At 41.4% G+C, this 14913-nt stretch overlaps 1 protein-coding gene across 3 annotated transcripts in view; it reads right to left on the reverse strand.

The window, feature by feature from the left end:
* RLF (RLF zinc finger) overlaps positions 1 to 14913 on the reverse strand; it is a 104264-nt gene that overhangs the window by 68254 nt on the left and 21097 nt on the right. For all 3 annotated transcript variants that reach the window (XM_002715189.6, XM_089300922.1, XM_089300923.1), the window contains exon 2: positions 996 to 1150. In XM_002715189.6, the coding sequence (XP_002715235.3) occupies positions 996 to 1150 (155 nt within the window). The remainder of the gene's footprint in view (positions 1 to 995; positions 1151 to 14913) is intronic.

The following is a 14913-nucleotide window of genomic DNA, read 5'->3' on the forward strand; positions in this document are numbered from 1 at the left end:
CATTATACTGTTAATCAAGTTGATAAAGTGACAAACAGATTTATTCTGCCACTTGCAGAGGAAGCAGAATGATTGGCAGTCACTTCTTTACCTCTAAGAAACCAAAGTTTCCTCTTTCTACCCTAGCCATTACCCAGTAAGCACAGAAAATAATAGGAAGAATTTTTTAAAATGTAAATGCTTAAAAACATAAAGACCAACTCAAAATACCAATCAAGCAACACCTCCTTAAAATCTTGCAAAGCATTACTTTATCTGTTAGGGATTAGCCTAGGTAACATGGGAAGTGGGACTTGGTAGGAAGAACAATGGGATTCAGAACACTTGTCTTCCATAAAGGTATGGTGTTAGAGGACTTGGGCTTTGGAAAACAGGAAGGAAAAGAGGAGACCAGAGAAAAGTAAAATGAGCAACCACACAAGTTATTCCCCTAAACCATCCGCAAGCTGTGTAAGATCTCCAGCTAAAACAGAATTAATTGTTGTCTTTTTTCAACTTCAGATGAAAAGTACATTAAGGGTATAATTTTGTCTGCTGCTAGGCAGCCAAATATTAAAACAGCAGTTAAATGATCCAGGACTCTTTAAGTGATAATTTTACACTGTACACTGATACTTTCTACTAGTAAAATTATTCTTGGTTCACATAATATAATTTACAGAATTTCATGGTGTTCTCCCCCCAAAGGATTTAGTGTTCCTCAAAGGCCATCAAAATTTCCAAATACTTTATCATTAAGGGACCAAAAGAAATGTATCATTCGCAGATTCTGAGCTTAAGTAGCAGTTAAAGACTATGTTACTTGGCTGGAGGTTTCACTAGGACTCTATTCTTCAGGGAACCCCAGCATAAAGACTCAGAGAAAAGGAATTTTCAAAGGTATCACTCTAGGGTGTTCTGAAGAATCAATGTCAAAACCACTGTAAAGAGAAGTTAGACAAACATTAAGACCAAGGTTCCTCAATTTTAAAAGTGGTTTAAGTCCTTAAACTTACAGTACTAATCTGCCAAGCACTAAGAGGACATCTTCACACTCAGTAGTTAAATATGGACGCGCACTGGCAAAGCTTTGGATGGCCAGTCGATACACCTCCAGAAGATACACAATATGTTCTGATGCATTCTTGTTGCTTGCATATTGCAATAAGGTCTAAAAAATAAAAATTAAAGATTTAATTACTTGACAAATAAAAATAATGAACCAAATAGATTATCTTTCTCAAATGCATTATCCTTTTTTCCTAACAGATGCATACATCTCTTATGTGCCTTTTCAGGCTCTAGTTTGTTTACAGAATTCTGTATCATCACTTAATGAATTGTTTTCTAATGAGTAAAAGGCAGAATTGCTCTTTTAACATGAGAATAAATCTAAGTAGAGCTATAAAATACCTCAATTATGCTTACTACAATTGTAGTTTCATCTTGAAATCCAATATTAAGCTTCATTAAAGTAAGATAAATTGAGCATAAATCATGAGGTGCTCTGGTTATAAAGAATAAGAGTATGATACCTGCCTTCTTCAAGAGACTTAAGTCCTGATTATAGCCTTGAGCTCTACAGCTCCACAAACTCCATTTTCTCCAAATACACAATATTGATTAGGCTTCCAGGGATTAATTTATGTTAACCAATTTATAAAAGGTTACTGCTATATCTTTTTGCTTTTTGGTTTTTTATTTTGAGTTTATTAAAAACAAAAAAAACAAACAAACAAAAAAAACAAAGACTAGTAGGCCAAGTACCAGTTCATTTGTTCACAATGGGGATATAGTCACGACCACCCAGAGTACCCCATTCCCCATATTGTGGTATCCGGAAAAATTATCTGGTTTAGTATGGCATCTAAACCAAAAGAAAATGGAACCATGATAAAGCCTGATAGATTACATGTATCCTATCACTAACAATTTATTCAAATTATGGTTCTAGAACGCTGGCTTACCAGTATGTTCTCCCTGGACAGTGCAAAAAAGTCACTGTCAAACTTGTTTGGGGACCCACTGCATACCATAGAATTATTCTCTCCCCTGTTAATACATTGCTTCATTCTGACAACTGATTAGATTTTTCCCATGCTCAATTGATTTATCTGGGTAAGACTTGAATTATGTGATGCAGCATAACACAGGCAGTATATAAGGTTCTCCCCCTCCCCCACCAAAAACAACAACAACAACAAAAAACCACATTCATTCTGACTAGGTTAGGAAGTTCCTAGTAGGCTTCCGGTTATGACTATTCCTAATAGGCCACCCTCATTTTGAGTGAGTACCTTACCTTGAGTAAAATACAATTGATTTGAATTCATTGCCCCAGAATAATCTTTTCAGATTCCCAACTTCCTGTCTTCACTTTGATTTTTCTGCCTACAGAACTACAAATAGCTATGGTGCCACTAAAAGATTCCACTGGATTTTCTGTATCTTTATTTTCCACACTAGTGATCCATTTATCTGCTTGGATAATTGAGAATGGACTTTGGCATGACCTTGATTACTTTAAAATTTTGCAGGGATATATATTATATATAAAAACCATTAAGACATATACAGTAAAAGCTATCTTGACTAATAATTCGGATTATCTGATCTTTGCATAAATCAGAGTCAAGTTATTTTAGTATACTTATTCAATAAACAAATATCTGCTACTTGATCATAGTCACTTCAGGTAAATGGGCTGCTTCTCTTAAATTCAGAAGAGTACCGTGCTGCTATTTAATCAAAACCAAACTTTAATAAAATAAAAGCTGAATATGAGAGGATAATAAAACTGACCCCCTACACAATCCTGCTTTCCAGCTAAATGGGAAAAGACAAGCAAAGCAGAATGTGTGCTTATCTTATGCAAACAAGATTTTATCTGATCTTAATTTATCAGAAATCTACATTACAAAGAAATTCTGGTTTAGGCCAGCGAACCACTGTTGTCTGCATCAGCTAATCTAATGATCAGGAAACTTTAAATATTTATATTCACTACCAGATTTTATGTTCCTTTAGATTACTATGTTTTATTAATTTTCATAGGCCTACACATTTCAACCCCCATAGGATATTCTCAAGGCTCAATGTTTGCTGAATACAGTTACCATTTTATTCGTCTGCTAAATATTTATTGACAGCTCACTACATACAGTGCTAACTGCTGGAGAAAAAGACATGAAACCTATCAGGATACTTTTGGAATGAGTCAACATAACATGATAGCTGAAACACAATGCAAACTAACCAACTGCTAATTACAGTATGCAAAGAGAAGGGCATAGAGATGGGGTCCATCCTTCCACAATCCACCTGCTGATTTAGAATGTCCCAACCACCAATCCAGTATCTTCTGACACAGACACTGCATTAAGACTTCGATGGGGCCGGGCCGCCTTTGTGGCACAGTGGATTAAGCTGCTGCCTGCAATGCTGGCACCCCATATGGGCCTGAGTTCGTATCCCAGCTGCTCCACTAAAGATCCTGTTAATGTGCCTGGGAAAACAGCAGAGGATAGCCCAACTGTTTGGGCCTCTGCCACCCATGTGGGAGATCTGATGGAGTTCTGGGCTCCCAGCTTCAGCTTGGCACAGGCCCAGACGTTGCAGCCATGAGGGGAGTGAACCAGCTAATGGAAGATATCTCTCTCTTTTCCAAATAAATTCTTTAATAACAATAATAATGATGATGATGATAAAGACTTTAACAAGTTTTAAAATTTTGAAAATTCAAAACTCCATGGAGTGTCCAGCATTATGGCACAGAGTGTCAGGCTGCCACTTGGGACACCAAGTCTCAGTGGCTCTGCTTCCTATCCAATTCCATGCTAATGTGCCTTCCTAAGAAGGCAGAGGGAAACAAAGTACTTGGGCCTCTGGCACCCATGTAGGAGACCAGGATGAAGTTCCTGGCTCCTGGCTTCGGCCTGGCCCAGACCTGGTTGTTATGGCCCTTTGGGGAGTGAACCAGCAGACAGAAGATCTCTTTTTCTCTCTCCCTTTCTGTCACTGACTTTCAAATAAATAAACAAATATTTTCAAAAATTCACTGAATTTATATTTATAGGTTACCCCAACTGATTCATGTGCTTTTCTATTTCTAAATCTTTACCCCAATGTATTAGTTCAAATTAAATAGGGAGGGCTCTTTAACATACTCAATATGAATATTTGAAAACTCATACTCAATATGAGTATTTCTGGGCATGTGAAAATCACTGAAACAATCCTCTTCACAACCACCATTTTTTTTCTTTAAAGATTTATTTATTTATTTGAAAGGCAGAGCTACAGAGAGGTAGGGGCAGAGAGAGAGAGAGAGCGGTCCTCCATCCACTGGTTCACTCCCAAATGGCTGCCATGGCTGGAGCTGGGTCAATCCAAAGCCAGGAACCAGGAGCTTCTTCCGGGTTCCTCATGCCGAGCGCAGGGACCCAAGGACTTGGGCCATCCTCTACTGCTTTCCCAGGCCACAGCAGAGTGTTGGATTAGAAGTGGAGCAGCCAGGACCCAAATTGGACTTATATGGGATGTCGGCACTGAAGGGGGCGGTATTACCCACTATGCCACAGTATCAGCCCCTCACCATTTTTTTCTTTTATTTATTTGAAAGGCAGAGTTACCAGGATAGAGGGAGAGACAGAGAGAAAGGTCTTCCATCTGCTGGTTCACTCACAAGATGGCTGCAATAGCCAGGGCTGGGCCAACCTGAAGCCAGGAGCTAGAAGCTTCCTCCAGCTCTCCCACATGGTTCAGGGGCCTAAGCACTTGGGCCATCCTCCGCTGCTTTCCCAAGCACATTAGCATGGAGCTGGATTGGAAGTTGAACAGCCAGGTCACAAACCAGCACCACATATGGGATGTCATCACTGTAGGCAGTAGTTTAACCCATTAAGCTGCAACACTAATACCACAACCACTTTTTTTTAATGCAAGATTAAGCTGAATTATAGCCATCCAAATAACATTTTAAGAATCTCATATAAATAAAATTCTATCAGAAGTAGTAAAGAAACTACAGGTCTCTAATTTCCCTTTAAGAATTTAAATTCTAGAAGATACCAAAACTGAAAGAGGGCAATAAAAACTATGGAATTCTAAACAGTCCAAATTAATTCCCTGCTTCAGTAAACCCATCTTTTCCATAAACTATGTGGTAGTACTATATTGGGTACTGAAGATGGAGACTGTGTTCATGACTTTAAAGGGCTCTGTATCTGGGAAGTCAGGCACACACGTTTTAAAAAAAAACTCCCAAGTTAGGTACCATACTTGAAATATTCATACTGGGATGCTCCCATTCATATCCCAGGTAGATTATCCTCAGATCACTTTCTCAAGTCCTTGCTATGTAACACAAATGCCTTGCACATTTCCATCTGTATATCCTATTCAAATCTCAAATTGAACACGTCCAAAACTAAACATTTTCCCCAGCAAAGATGCTCTTCCCCTCCTATGTTCTATATGCCTCCTTTCAGGAGCCAGAGCTAAAATAAAAAAGAAAGAAAGAAATCTTTAAAACCACACTGAAGGCCGGCACCGCGGTTCAGTAGGCTAATCCTCCGCCTTGCGGAGCCAGCACACCGGGTTCTAGTCCCGGTCGGGGTGCCGGATTCTATCCCGGTTGCCCCTCTTCCAGGCCAGCTCTCTGCTGTGGCCCGGGAAGGCAGTGGAGGATGGCCCAAGTGCTTGGGCCCTGCACCCCATGGGAGACCAGGATAAGTGCCTGGCTCCTGCCATTGGATCAGCGCGGTGGCCGCGGTGGCCACTGGAGGGTGAACCAACAGCAAAGGAAGACCTTTCTCTCTGTCTCTCTCTCTCACTGTCCACTCTGCCTGTCCAAAAAAAAACAAAAACAAAAAAAAAAAAAAACTGAAGCTTGTTGTTTCTATCTCAGACATAAATTTATCTCCCATTCCTGCAGTTAATCTCTGCAGACACTGGCCTCCCAAACCAGGACTCCAACATCACTCATCTAGAATGCAATGGTTCATTTCTCTAGACTAAATATACTCCAGTTCTGTATGTCATTATAATCACAACATGTTTGTATGTAAAAATATTAATCCACAGGAGAAAAAAGGCTAGAAGAAATCTAACTAAAATGCTAATAGCAATAGGATTATCAGCAATTTTGTCATCTTTATACTTTTTTAAACTTCCAAATTTCCTTTAATAAGCATTAATACATTTACAAAGGAAAAAATATTGTATCTACATTCCTAACTACATGGCTTCAAAGTGTGTGGCAGCATCCTGGCTGTATTCTGAAACCACCAAAGAGAATTTCTTTCAGGATGGTCATATTTTAAAATAAGGGCTGAATACCGGCCAGTGCCGTGGCTCAATAGGCTAATCCTCCACTTAGTGGTGCCGGCACACTGGGTTCTAGTCCCAGTCGGGGCGCCGGATTCTATCCTGGTTGCCCCTCTTCCAGGCCAGCTCTCTGCTGTGGCCCGGGAAGGCAGTGGAGGACGGCCCAAGTGCTTGGGCCCTGCACCTCATGGGAGACCAAGAGAAGCACCTGGCTCCTGGCTTCGGATCAGCGCAGTGCGCTGGCCAGCCACGGCGGCCATTGGAGGGTGAACCAATGGGCAAAAGGAAGACCTTTCTGTCTCTCTCTCTCACTATCCACTCTGCCTGTCAAAAAAAAAAAAAAAAAAAAACAGGGCTGAATACCAATTTAAAACTCATATAGTTTGGAGCTGGCGCTGTGGTATAGTAGACTAAGCCTCTGCCTGTGGCACCAGGATCCCTCATGGGCAACGGTTTGAGTCCTGGCAGCTCCACTTCTGATCCAGCTCTCTGATAATGGCCTGGGAAAGAAGTAGAAGATGGCCCAAGTCCTTGGACCCCTGCACACATGTGGGAGACTCAGAAGTTCCTGGCTTCTGGCTTCTGGCTTCTGGCTTCAGTTCAGCCCAGCTCTGGCCATTGTGGTCACTTGGGGAGTGAACCAGTGGATGGATGGAAGATCTCTTTCTCTCTCTCTGTCTCTCCCTCTGTCTGTAACTCTGCTGCTCAAACAAATAAAATCTTAAAAACAACAACAACAACAAGCACACGGTGGCTGGCGTGGGCACTGTGCTACAGTGCGTGAAGTGGCCTCATGCGGTGCTGGTATCCAATATGGGCACCGATTCAAGCCCTGGCTGTTCCATTTCTGATCCAGTTCCCTGCTGATGCGCCTGGGAAAGCAGCAAAGAAGGCCCAAGTAATTGGGTCCCTGCACCCATGTGGGAGACCCCGAGGAGGCTTCAGATCCACCTAATTCTGGTTGTTGAGGTCATTTGGGAAGTGAACAAGCAGGTTGAAGACTTTTCTCTCTCTCTGCCTCTCTGTAACTCTACCTTCCAAATAAATAAATAAATCTTAAAAAAAAAAAAAAGGCTTCATATAGTTTAAAATGAACTTTGCCAATGGATAATCATAGTTGTGTTGACTGAGCTCAAGGTATAGGTTGGGCATGTTCCCAACTGCTTTCCATACTACTGCAGCTGTGCACGATATAACATTTCAGTGTAGGACACATGTGTAACAGGGATCCCACAAGGTTATAATGGAGTTGAAAAATTTTATCGCCTATTTTTACTGTATCATTTTCATATGTTATGTTTAGACACAAAAATACTAGTATGTTCAAACAGCCTACAGTATTCAGTATAATACATGTACAGGTTTGTACCACAACAGGTTAAATGTCATATAGCTCGCAGCATATTAAACCACCTAGTTTTGTGTGTGTGCATTCAATGTTTTGCACATGATGATTCATTTCTCAGAAGGTAATCTATAGTTAAGCAACACATGACCATAACTTATCTAACACAAGAATCCTATGCGTTAGATGATTGATCATCAGCCCATTTTTCAGATGAAGACAAAGAGATTAAATTATTTACCCAAAGTCATCCAATGAGTGAGTGTTAAATTCAAACTTTGAACTAGAGCCATCTGGCTCAAAAGCATACACTTAATCACTATGCTTTATGTTTTTCTAGAATGCAGTTCTACAACTTTTTTAAGATTTAATCATCTTATTTGAAAGGCAGAGTTACAAAGAGCAGAGGTGGGGGCGGGGTGGGGGGAGGGGAGAGAGGGAGAGGGAGAGGGAGAGAGAGACAGAGAGAGAGAGAGAAAGGTCTTCTACTCCCCAGATGGCCACAACAGCCAGAGCTGGGCCGATCCGAAGTCAGGAGTCAGGAGGTTCTTCCAGGTTTCCCTCGTGGGTGCAGGGGCCCAAGAACTTGAAACATCTTTTACTCCATTCCCAGGCTATAGCAGAGAGCTGGATTGGAAGTGGAGCAGCTGGGACTCAAACCAGCAGCCATATGGGATGCTGGCACTACAGGCAGCGGCTTCACCCACTACGCCACAGTGCCAGCCCATTCTATAACTTTTTAAAGAATGCTGGGTCGGCACTGTGGCATAGTGGGTAAAGCCACCACTTGCAGTACAGGCATCCCATATGGGCGCCAGTTCAAGTCCCAACTGCTCCACTTCTGACCCAGCTTTCTGCTATGGCCTGGGAAACAGCAGAAGATGGCCCTGGTCCTTAGGCTCCTGCACCTGGGTTAAAGACCTGGAAGAAGCTCCTGGCTCCTGGCTTGCGCTCTCTCTTGCTCTCTCTGCCTCTGCCTCTCTGTAACTCTGACTTCCAAATAAATAAATAAATCTTTAAAAAAAAAGAAAAAAGAATGCTTATTATTTTTTTTTATCTACATTAAAAGCAGAGAGAGAGGTCTCCCATTTCCTGGTTCATTTCCCAAATGCCAGCAACAGCCAGGGCTTGGTCAAGCAGAAGCCAGGAGCCAGGAACTCCATCCAAGTCTCCCATGTAAGTGTCAGGGGCCCAAATACTTGAGCCATCATCCGCTATCTCCCAGGACACATTAGCAGGAAGCTGTACCAACAGCAACTAGGACTTGAACTGACACTCCAAAATGCAACATGGGTAATCCAAGCAACAGCTTAGCCCACTGTACCATAATATTCACCCATGTAGAACTATTTTAAGTGTGCTTTTACATTCTGGTTTTTCTCCCTAAGTATTATCTTTAATATTCTGTAACAAGTAGTATTATGGCCATCATTTGGCCCTCTTTCTAAAAGTTTGTAACATCTAGCCTCCATTTTAAAGTGACTGCCTCTGGGGAAAGTTTTCCAAGAAATTTTCTGGCTGACATTCTGTACTTTAGAATGCTGGTGGTTCATACAAAACTGACAAAACACAGCTGATACATAAAGCAAGAAGCCCTATCTGATTTAAATTTCACATATTAAATTCTTACAATTATAAAATTGAGTAAACTGTATTTTTGTATTATAAGGGGCAAACTTCCAGAAGGGAACAGCACAAGTACAGGCTTTAATTATTTGTTTTTATCATTTATTTAAGAGGCAAAGAAAGGCATGAGGGGGACAGAAGGGAACAGGAGGGAGGGAGTGAGCAAGTACAGTCCCCTTTAGGGGTTCACTCCCTGAAAGTCTGCAAGGGTCAGGGCTGAGACAGGTCAAATCTGGGAGCAGAACTCAATAAATACAAGCCTCCCACTTGTGTGCCAGGAACTCAATTACTTAGACCACCATTGCTTCCTCCCAGGGTCTGCATTAGCAGAAAGCTGGGTAGAATCAGGAGCTGAAGCAGGTAGGAACTCAGGTACTCTCATGTGGGACAGGGTATCCTAACAAGCATCCTAACACCCACCATGGATAAAGTTTTAAATTGCAAAGATGAGGGGAACAGGGTCCAGCGCTGTGGTGTATGTAGCAGGTAAAACTGCCTCCTGCAGCGCTGGCATCCCATATGGGCACCAGTTCAAGTCCTGGCTGCTTCACTTCCAATCCAGTTCTCTGCTATGGCCTGGGAAAGCAGTAGAAAATGGCCTAAGTCCTTGGACCCCTGCACCCACATGGGAGACCCAAAAGAAGCTAGCTCCTGGCTTTGGATTGGCTCAGCTCTGGCCGTTGCAGCCAACTGAGAAGACCACCACCCCAACCCCCCACCCCTGCCTCTTCTCTCTGTACAACTCTTTCAAATAAATAAATGTTTAAAAAAAAAGAATGCGAAAAAAGATGAGGGGAACAGAGGGACCCCCAAAACAGAACAACTTGAATGAAGTCAGCAAAGTCAAATAAACAACCAGCAGACGAGGCAAATGGCTACAGGGGCGCTGGTTCGAGGCCCAGCTGCTCCGAGGCCCAGCTGCTCCACTTCCGATCCAGCTCTCTGCTATGGCTTGGGAAAGCTGTAGAAGATGGCCCAGGTCCTAGGGCCCCTGCACCCATGTGGGAGACCCGGAGGAAGCTCCTGGCTTCAGATTGGCACAGCTCCAGCCTTGCGATCAATTGGGGAGTGAACCAGCGGATGGAAAACCTTTCTCTCTGTCTCTTCCTCTCCTCTCTCTATGTAACTCTTTCAAATCAATCTTTAAAAAAAAAAAGAGAGAGAGAGACTAAGCTGGGTATCAGATGAAACGGAATGGGAAGAGAACAGCTGGTTGCTTATGTTGAGAAAATGACTAGGGTAAATTAAACTCCTACGTCTTAGGTATGCTTTCACTACACCCTGAACTCACACTTTCTATATTGGTCATATTTAATTTTTAAACCAGAAACATGATTTAGTTATTTTTCCATCTATCTTTTTTTTCTTTTTCATACATCCTGATTAAATTCCACTGGATTCAGTCCATCAGCCCAACCGACAAAGATCATTTTTAGATACTGATTCTTTCATGGGATTTAACTGTAGTTTCTAGTTTCATTTCATTTTCATTTTTAAAAATACTGTTTGTTGTTTTGTCATAGCAGTAATATCCTTTACTCTTAAACGTATATGTAAAAATACAAAGTTTCTGGGGCCAGCATTGGGGCATAGCAGATTAAGCCACTACCCACTACCGAGGTTGCCAGCATCCCTGCTGGAGTCCTGGCTACTCCTCTTCCAATCCTGCTCCCTGCTAATGGCCTGGGGAAGCAGCAGAAATGCCTGGGCCTCCGACATGCACCTAGGAGACCCAGATGAAGCTTCTAGCTCCTGTGGCCACTTGGGGAATGAGACAGTGGATGGAAGATCTCTCTTTCTGTGTCTTTTCCCTCCCTCTTTGTAACTCTGCCTTTCAAATAAATAAATAAATATATAAAATCTTTAAAACAAAGTACGCTTCAGTAACACATAATGCCAACACCCAGAAACAGATCACTGTTAAGAGGTAATACTAAGTTTGAGAGTTTCTTTAATGCCTAAATTGAAGCATTTTAACAGAATCATGTCTTTCCACTTACTTAAAAGTTTTCTTCAACATCAGTATTTTTATGACTGTATAAGCTTTTGTGGTTACCACAATTTTTAAAAAATTACTTATTTTCATCTTGTTTAAAAGGCAAAGAGAGAGAGAGATTTAATCTGTTGATTTACTCCCAACATATCAGCCAAAGCCAGGAGCCAGGAACTCAATACCAGGTCTCCCACGTGGATGACAGGGACCCAAGTACTTGAGCCACCACCTGCTCCCTTTCAGAATACATTAGCACAAAAGTGGAAGCAGACTCAAACCCAGGTACTCTGAAATGGAATACGAGCATCCCAACAGGCATCTTAACTGCTGTGCCAAATACCTTCCTCAGATACCACAATTTAATACTCAATTCTCTAATTACAGACATTAAGGTTTTTAACTTTATTAAACCTATCACTGAGGTGAGTATCCCTAACTTCTTCCATGTATCCATGACAATTTTCTTAGATTAATGTTCTATAAATGAAATTTCAGGATTCAGACTATTTAAAGCTTTATACCTAATAAAAAATTCTGCTCCAGAAAATCTGTTTCGATTTATAATCCTATTATTATGGTGATAGATTGAGGAGTTGTCACTATTATTAAATGTTATAATTTAAATATAAATTTTTAAAATTTATTTGAAAGGCAGAGAAACAAAAGAGAGACAAAGAAGAAAGAGATTTCTCATCTGCCAGTTCACTCCCCAAATGCCCACAACAGCCAGGGCATTTCTAGCCAGGGCTAAGTCAGGCTAATGACAGGAACCATGAGCCGGGAACTCAATCAATAAGGTTTCCCACCTGGGCAGTAAGGACCCAACCACTTGAGCCATCACCTACTGCCTACCAGGCTGCACACAAGCAGGAAGTTGGAACTGGGAGCAGAGCCAGGACTTGAACCCAGGCACTCCAATATGGGATGAGTGTCCCAAGTAGCATAATTTACCCAGAATTACACAGCCACTGAGTGGATGAGCTAAAATTCAGACTGATGTCTTCTCATCAAACCTTGCTAACTCTAACAGACAGGCAGGGCTTCAGTTCCAGACCAGAACCTGGACACTAAGCATGTTAACAGAACAGAAAGACTGAGACTTAGGGAAATTAGCATCAAAAGGCAACTCAAAGAATGGGGAAAAAACATTTGCAAGTCATATATCTGTTAACAGATACGCATCAATAAAAGAAATTAACTATTGATATACATGTGAAGTATTTTCAAAATATTATATCAAAAAAGCTAAACAAAAATAAAGACTATGACTATATCCATAAAAATTCTCAAACTGTAATCTGATCAACAGAGACAAAGTAGATCAGTAGTTGAGAGGGAATGGGAGGGAATGTAAGTGGGAATACAAAGGAAGGGGGTAGGAAGAAACTTCAGCCAAGATGAAGATAAGTCATTACTCTGATTATAAGGATGGTTTCATGGGTATAAAAATATATCAAAGCCCATCCAATTGTATATTTTAAGTGAGTACTCTGTTATATGTCAATTGTATCTCAATAGAGCTATTTTTAAATTAAATGAGTCACAGAAAGCAAAAAAAAAAATCAGAAAAGTAAATTTTGTACTTCAACTTATTTTACTGTTAAGAAAATGTAAAACTCCTGTGCAAAACAATATAAACTGAAAAGATAAACTAGGAAGAGGACAATTCCAAAGCATATGATCAACAAAGATTAATGTCTAGAATACATAACAATTTCCAAAAACTGATTTAAAAATAACTCCTGAAATAGCAAAAAAATAAGAAAAAGGCAATTCACAGAAGAGGAAATTTGGGGGCCAGCATCGTGGCAAAATCAGGTGAAGTAGCCACCTACAATGCTGTCATCCCAAATGTGGGTGCTGGTTTTAAGTCCTGGCTGTTCTACTTGTGATTTAGTTCCCAGCTATTGTGCCTAGGAAAGCAGTGGATGGACAATGGTGCAAGTGCTTGGATTTTAACCACTCGTGTGGGAGACCTAAATAGGATTTCCAGGCTCCTGGCTCCAGCCTGGGCTGTTTTGGCCAGTTGGTAAGTGAACCACAAGATGGTAGATTTGTAAATTTGCCTTTCGAATAAATAAAATTTAAAAAAAATTTTTTAAAAAGAAGAGGAAATCTGAATAGCAATAAATACATTAAGAACTTAGGGACTTCCTCACAATAAGCAGAAAAATATAAACTAAAACTATAATGAGTTACTACAGTCTACCCACTGGAATGGTTAAAACTAAACTGACAACATGAAGTATTTATAGGAATGTTGTACAATATAACCTCATGCACAAATAATTGGTACAAAATAACTTAATGCACAAATAACTAATAAAATACTCTAGAGATTAACTTGGTAGTATTTATTAAAATTGAAGATAGGCCTATAAATGAACCCAGCCTTTTTACCATAGATGTGTGTACCCTAGAGAAACTCCTGTCCATATTTATTAATATATACTGGCAGGACAAATACTTCATTTAATATGTCTCTAAATCCACCAATAAAAGAAAAAAAGAAGTATGACAGATATTATAGTTTTATATATATATATAACTACACATAACTGAAAGATTAATGTGCCCAAATTACACATAAAGTACAGACATAAATTTTTAAATTTAAAGATGAAAAATATATAAAATAATACATCTTTTAAAAATAAGGAAGGAGTACTGGCATGTGGCTCAGTGGGATAAGCCACCACCCAGGAAACCAACATCCTATGTTGGAGAGCTACTGGAGTTCCAACTGTTCTACGTCCAATCAGGCTTCCTGGTGATGAGCCTGGGAAGGCAGTGGATGATGGCTCAAGTACTTGGACTCCTGCTACCTACATGGGAGAACCAGATGGAGTCCCAGGCTCCTAGTCCAGTCCTGGTTATTAAGAGTGAGCCATTGGAGAGAAGATCTTTGTCACTCTGCCCTTCAAATTAAAAAAAAAAAAAGAAGAAGAAGAAGAAGCACTTGGCTCGTTTTGGTATAAAAAATATCTGAGGGCCGGCGCCATGGCTCAATAGGCTAATCCTCTGCCTTGTGGCGCTGGCACACCGGGTTCTAGTCCCGGTCGGGGCACAGGATTCTGTCCCGGTTGCCCCTCTTCCAGGCCAGCTCTCTGCTGTGGCCAGGGAGTGCAGTGGAGGATGACCCAAGTGCTTGGGCCCTGCACCTGCATGGGACACCAGGATAAGTATCTGGCTCCTGCCATCGGATCAGCGCAGTGCGCCGGCCGCGGTGACCACTGGAGGGTGAACCAACGGCAAAAGGAAAAACCTTTCTCTCTGTCTCTCTCTCTAACTGTCCACTCAGCCTGTCAAAAATAAATAAATAAAATAAAAAATAAAATAAAATGCCGGCACCGTGGCTCAGTAGGCTAATCCTCCGCCTTGCGGCGCTGGCACACCGGGTTCTAGTCCTGGTCGGGGCGCCGGATTCTGTCCCGGTTGCCCCTCTTCCAGGCCAGCTCTCTGCTATGGCCCAGGAGTGCAGTGGAGGATGGCCCAAGTGCTTGGGCCCTGCAACTGCATGGGAGACCAGGAGAAACACCTGGCTCCTGCCTCTGGATCAGCGCGATGCACCGGCCGCGGCGGCCATTGGAGGGTGAACCAACAGCAAAGGAAGACCTTTCTCTCTGTCTCTCTCTCACTGTCC

The sequence above is a fragment of the Oryctolagus cuniculus genome, chromosome 7 (genome assembly GCF_051225735.1).
Source record: "Oryctolagus cuniculus isolate XC-2025 breed Fujian yellow rabbit chromosome 7, ASM5122573v1, whole genome shotgun sequence".
In the NCBI taxonomy this organism is placed as follows: Eukaryota; Metazoa; Chordata; class Mammalia; order Lagomorpha; family Leporidae; genus Oryctolagus; species Oryctolagus cuniculus.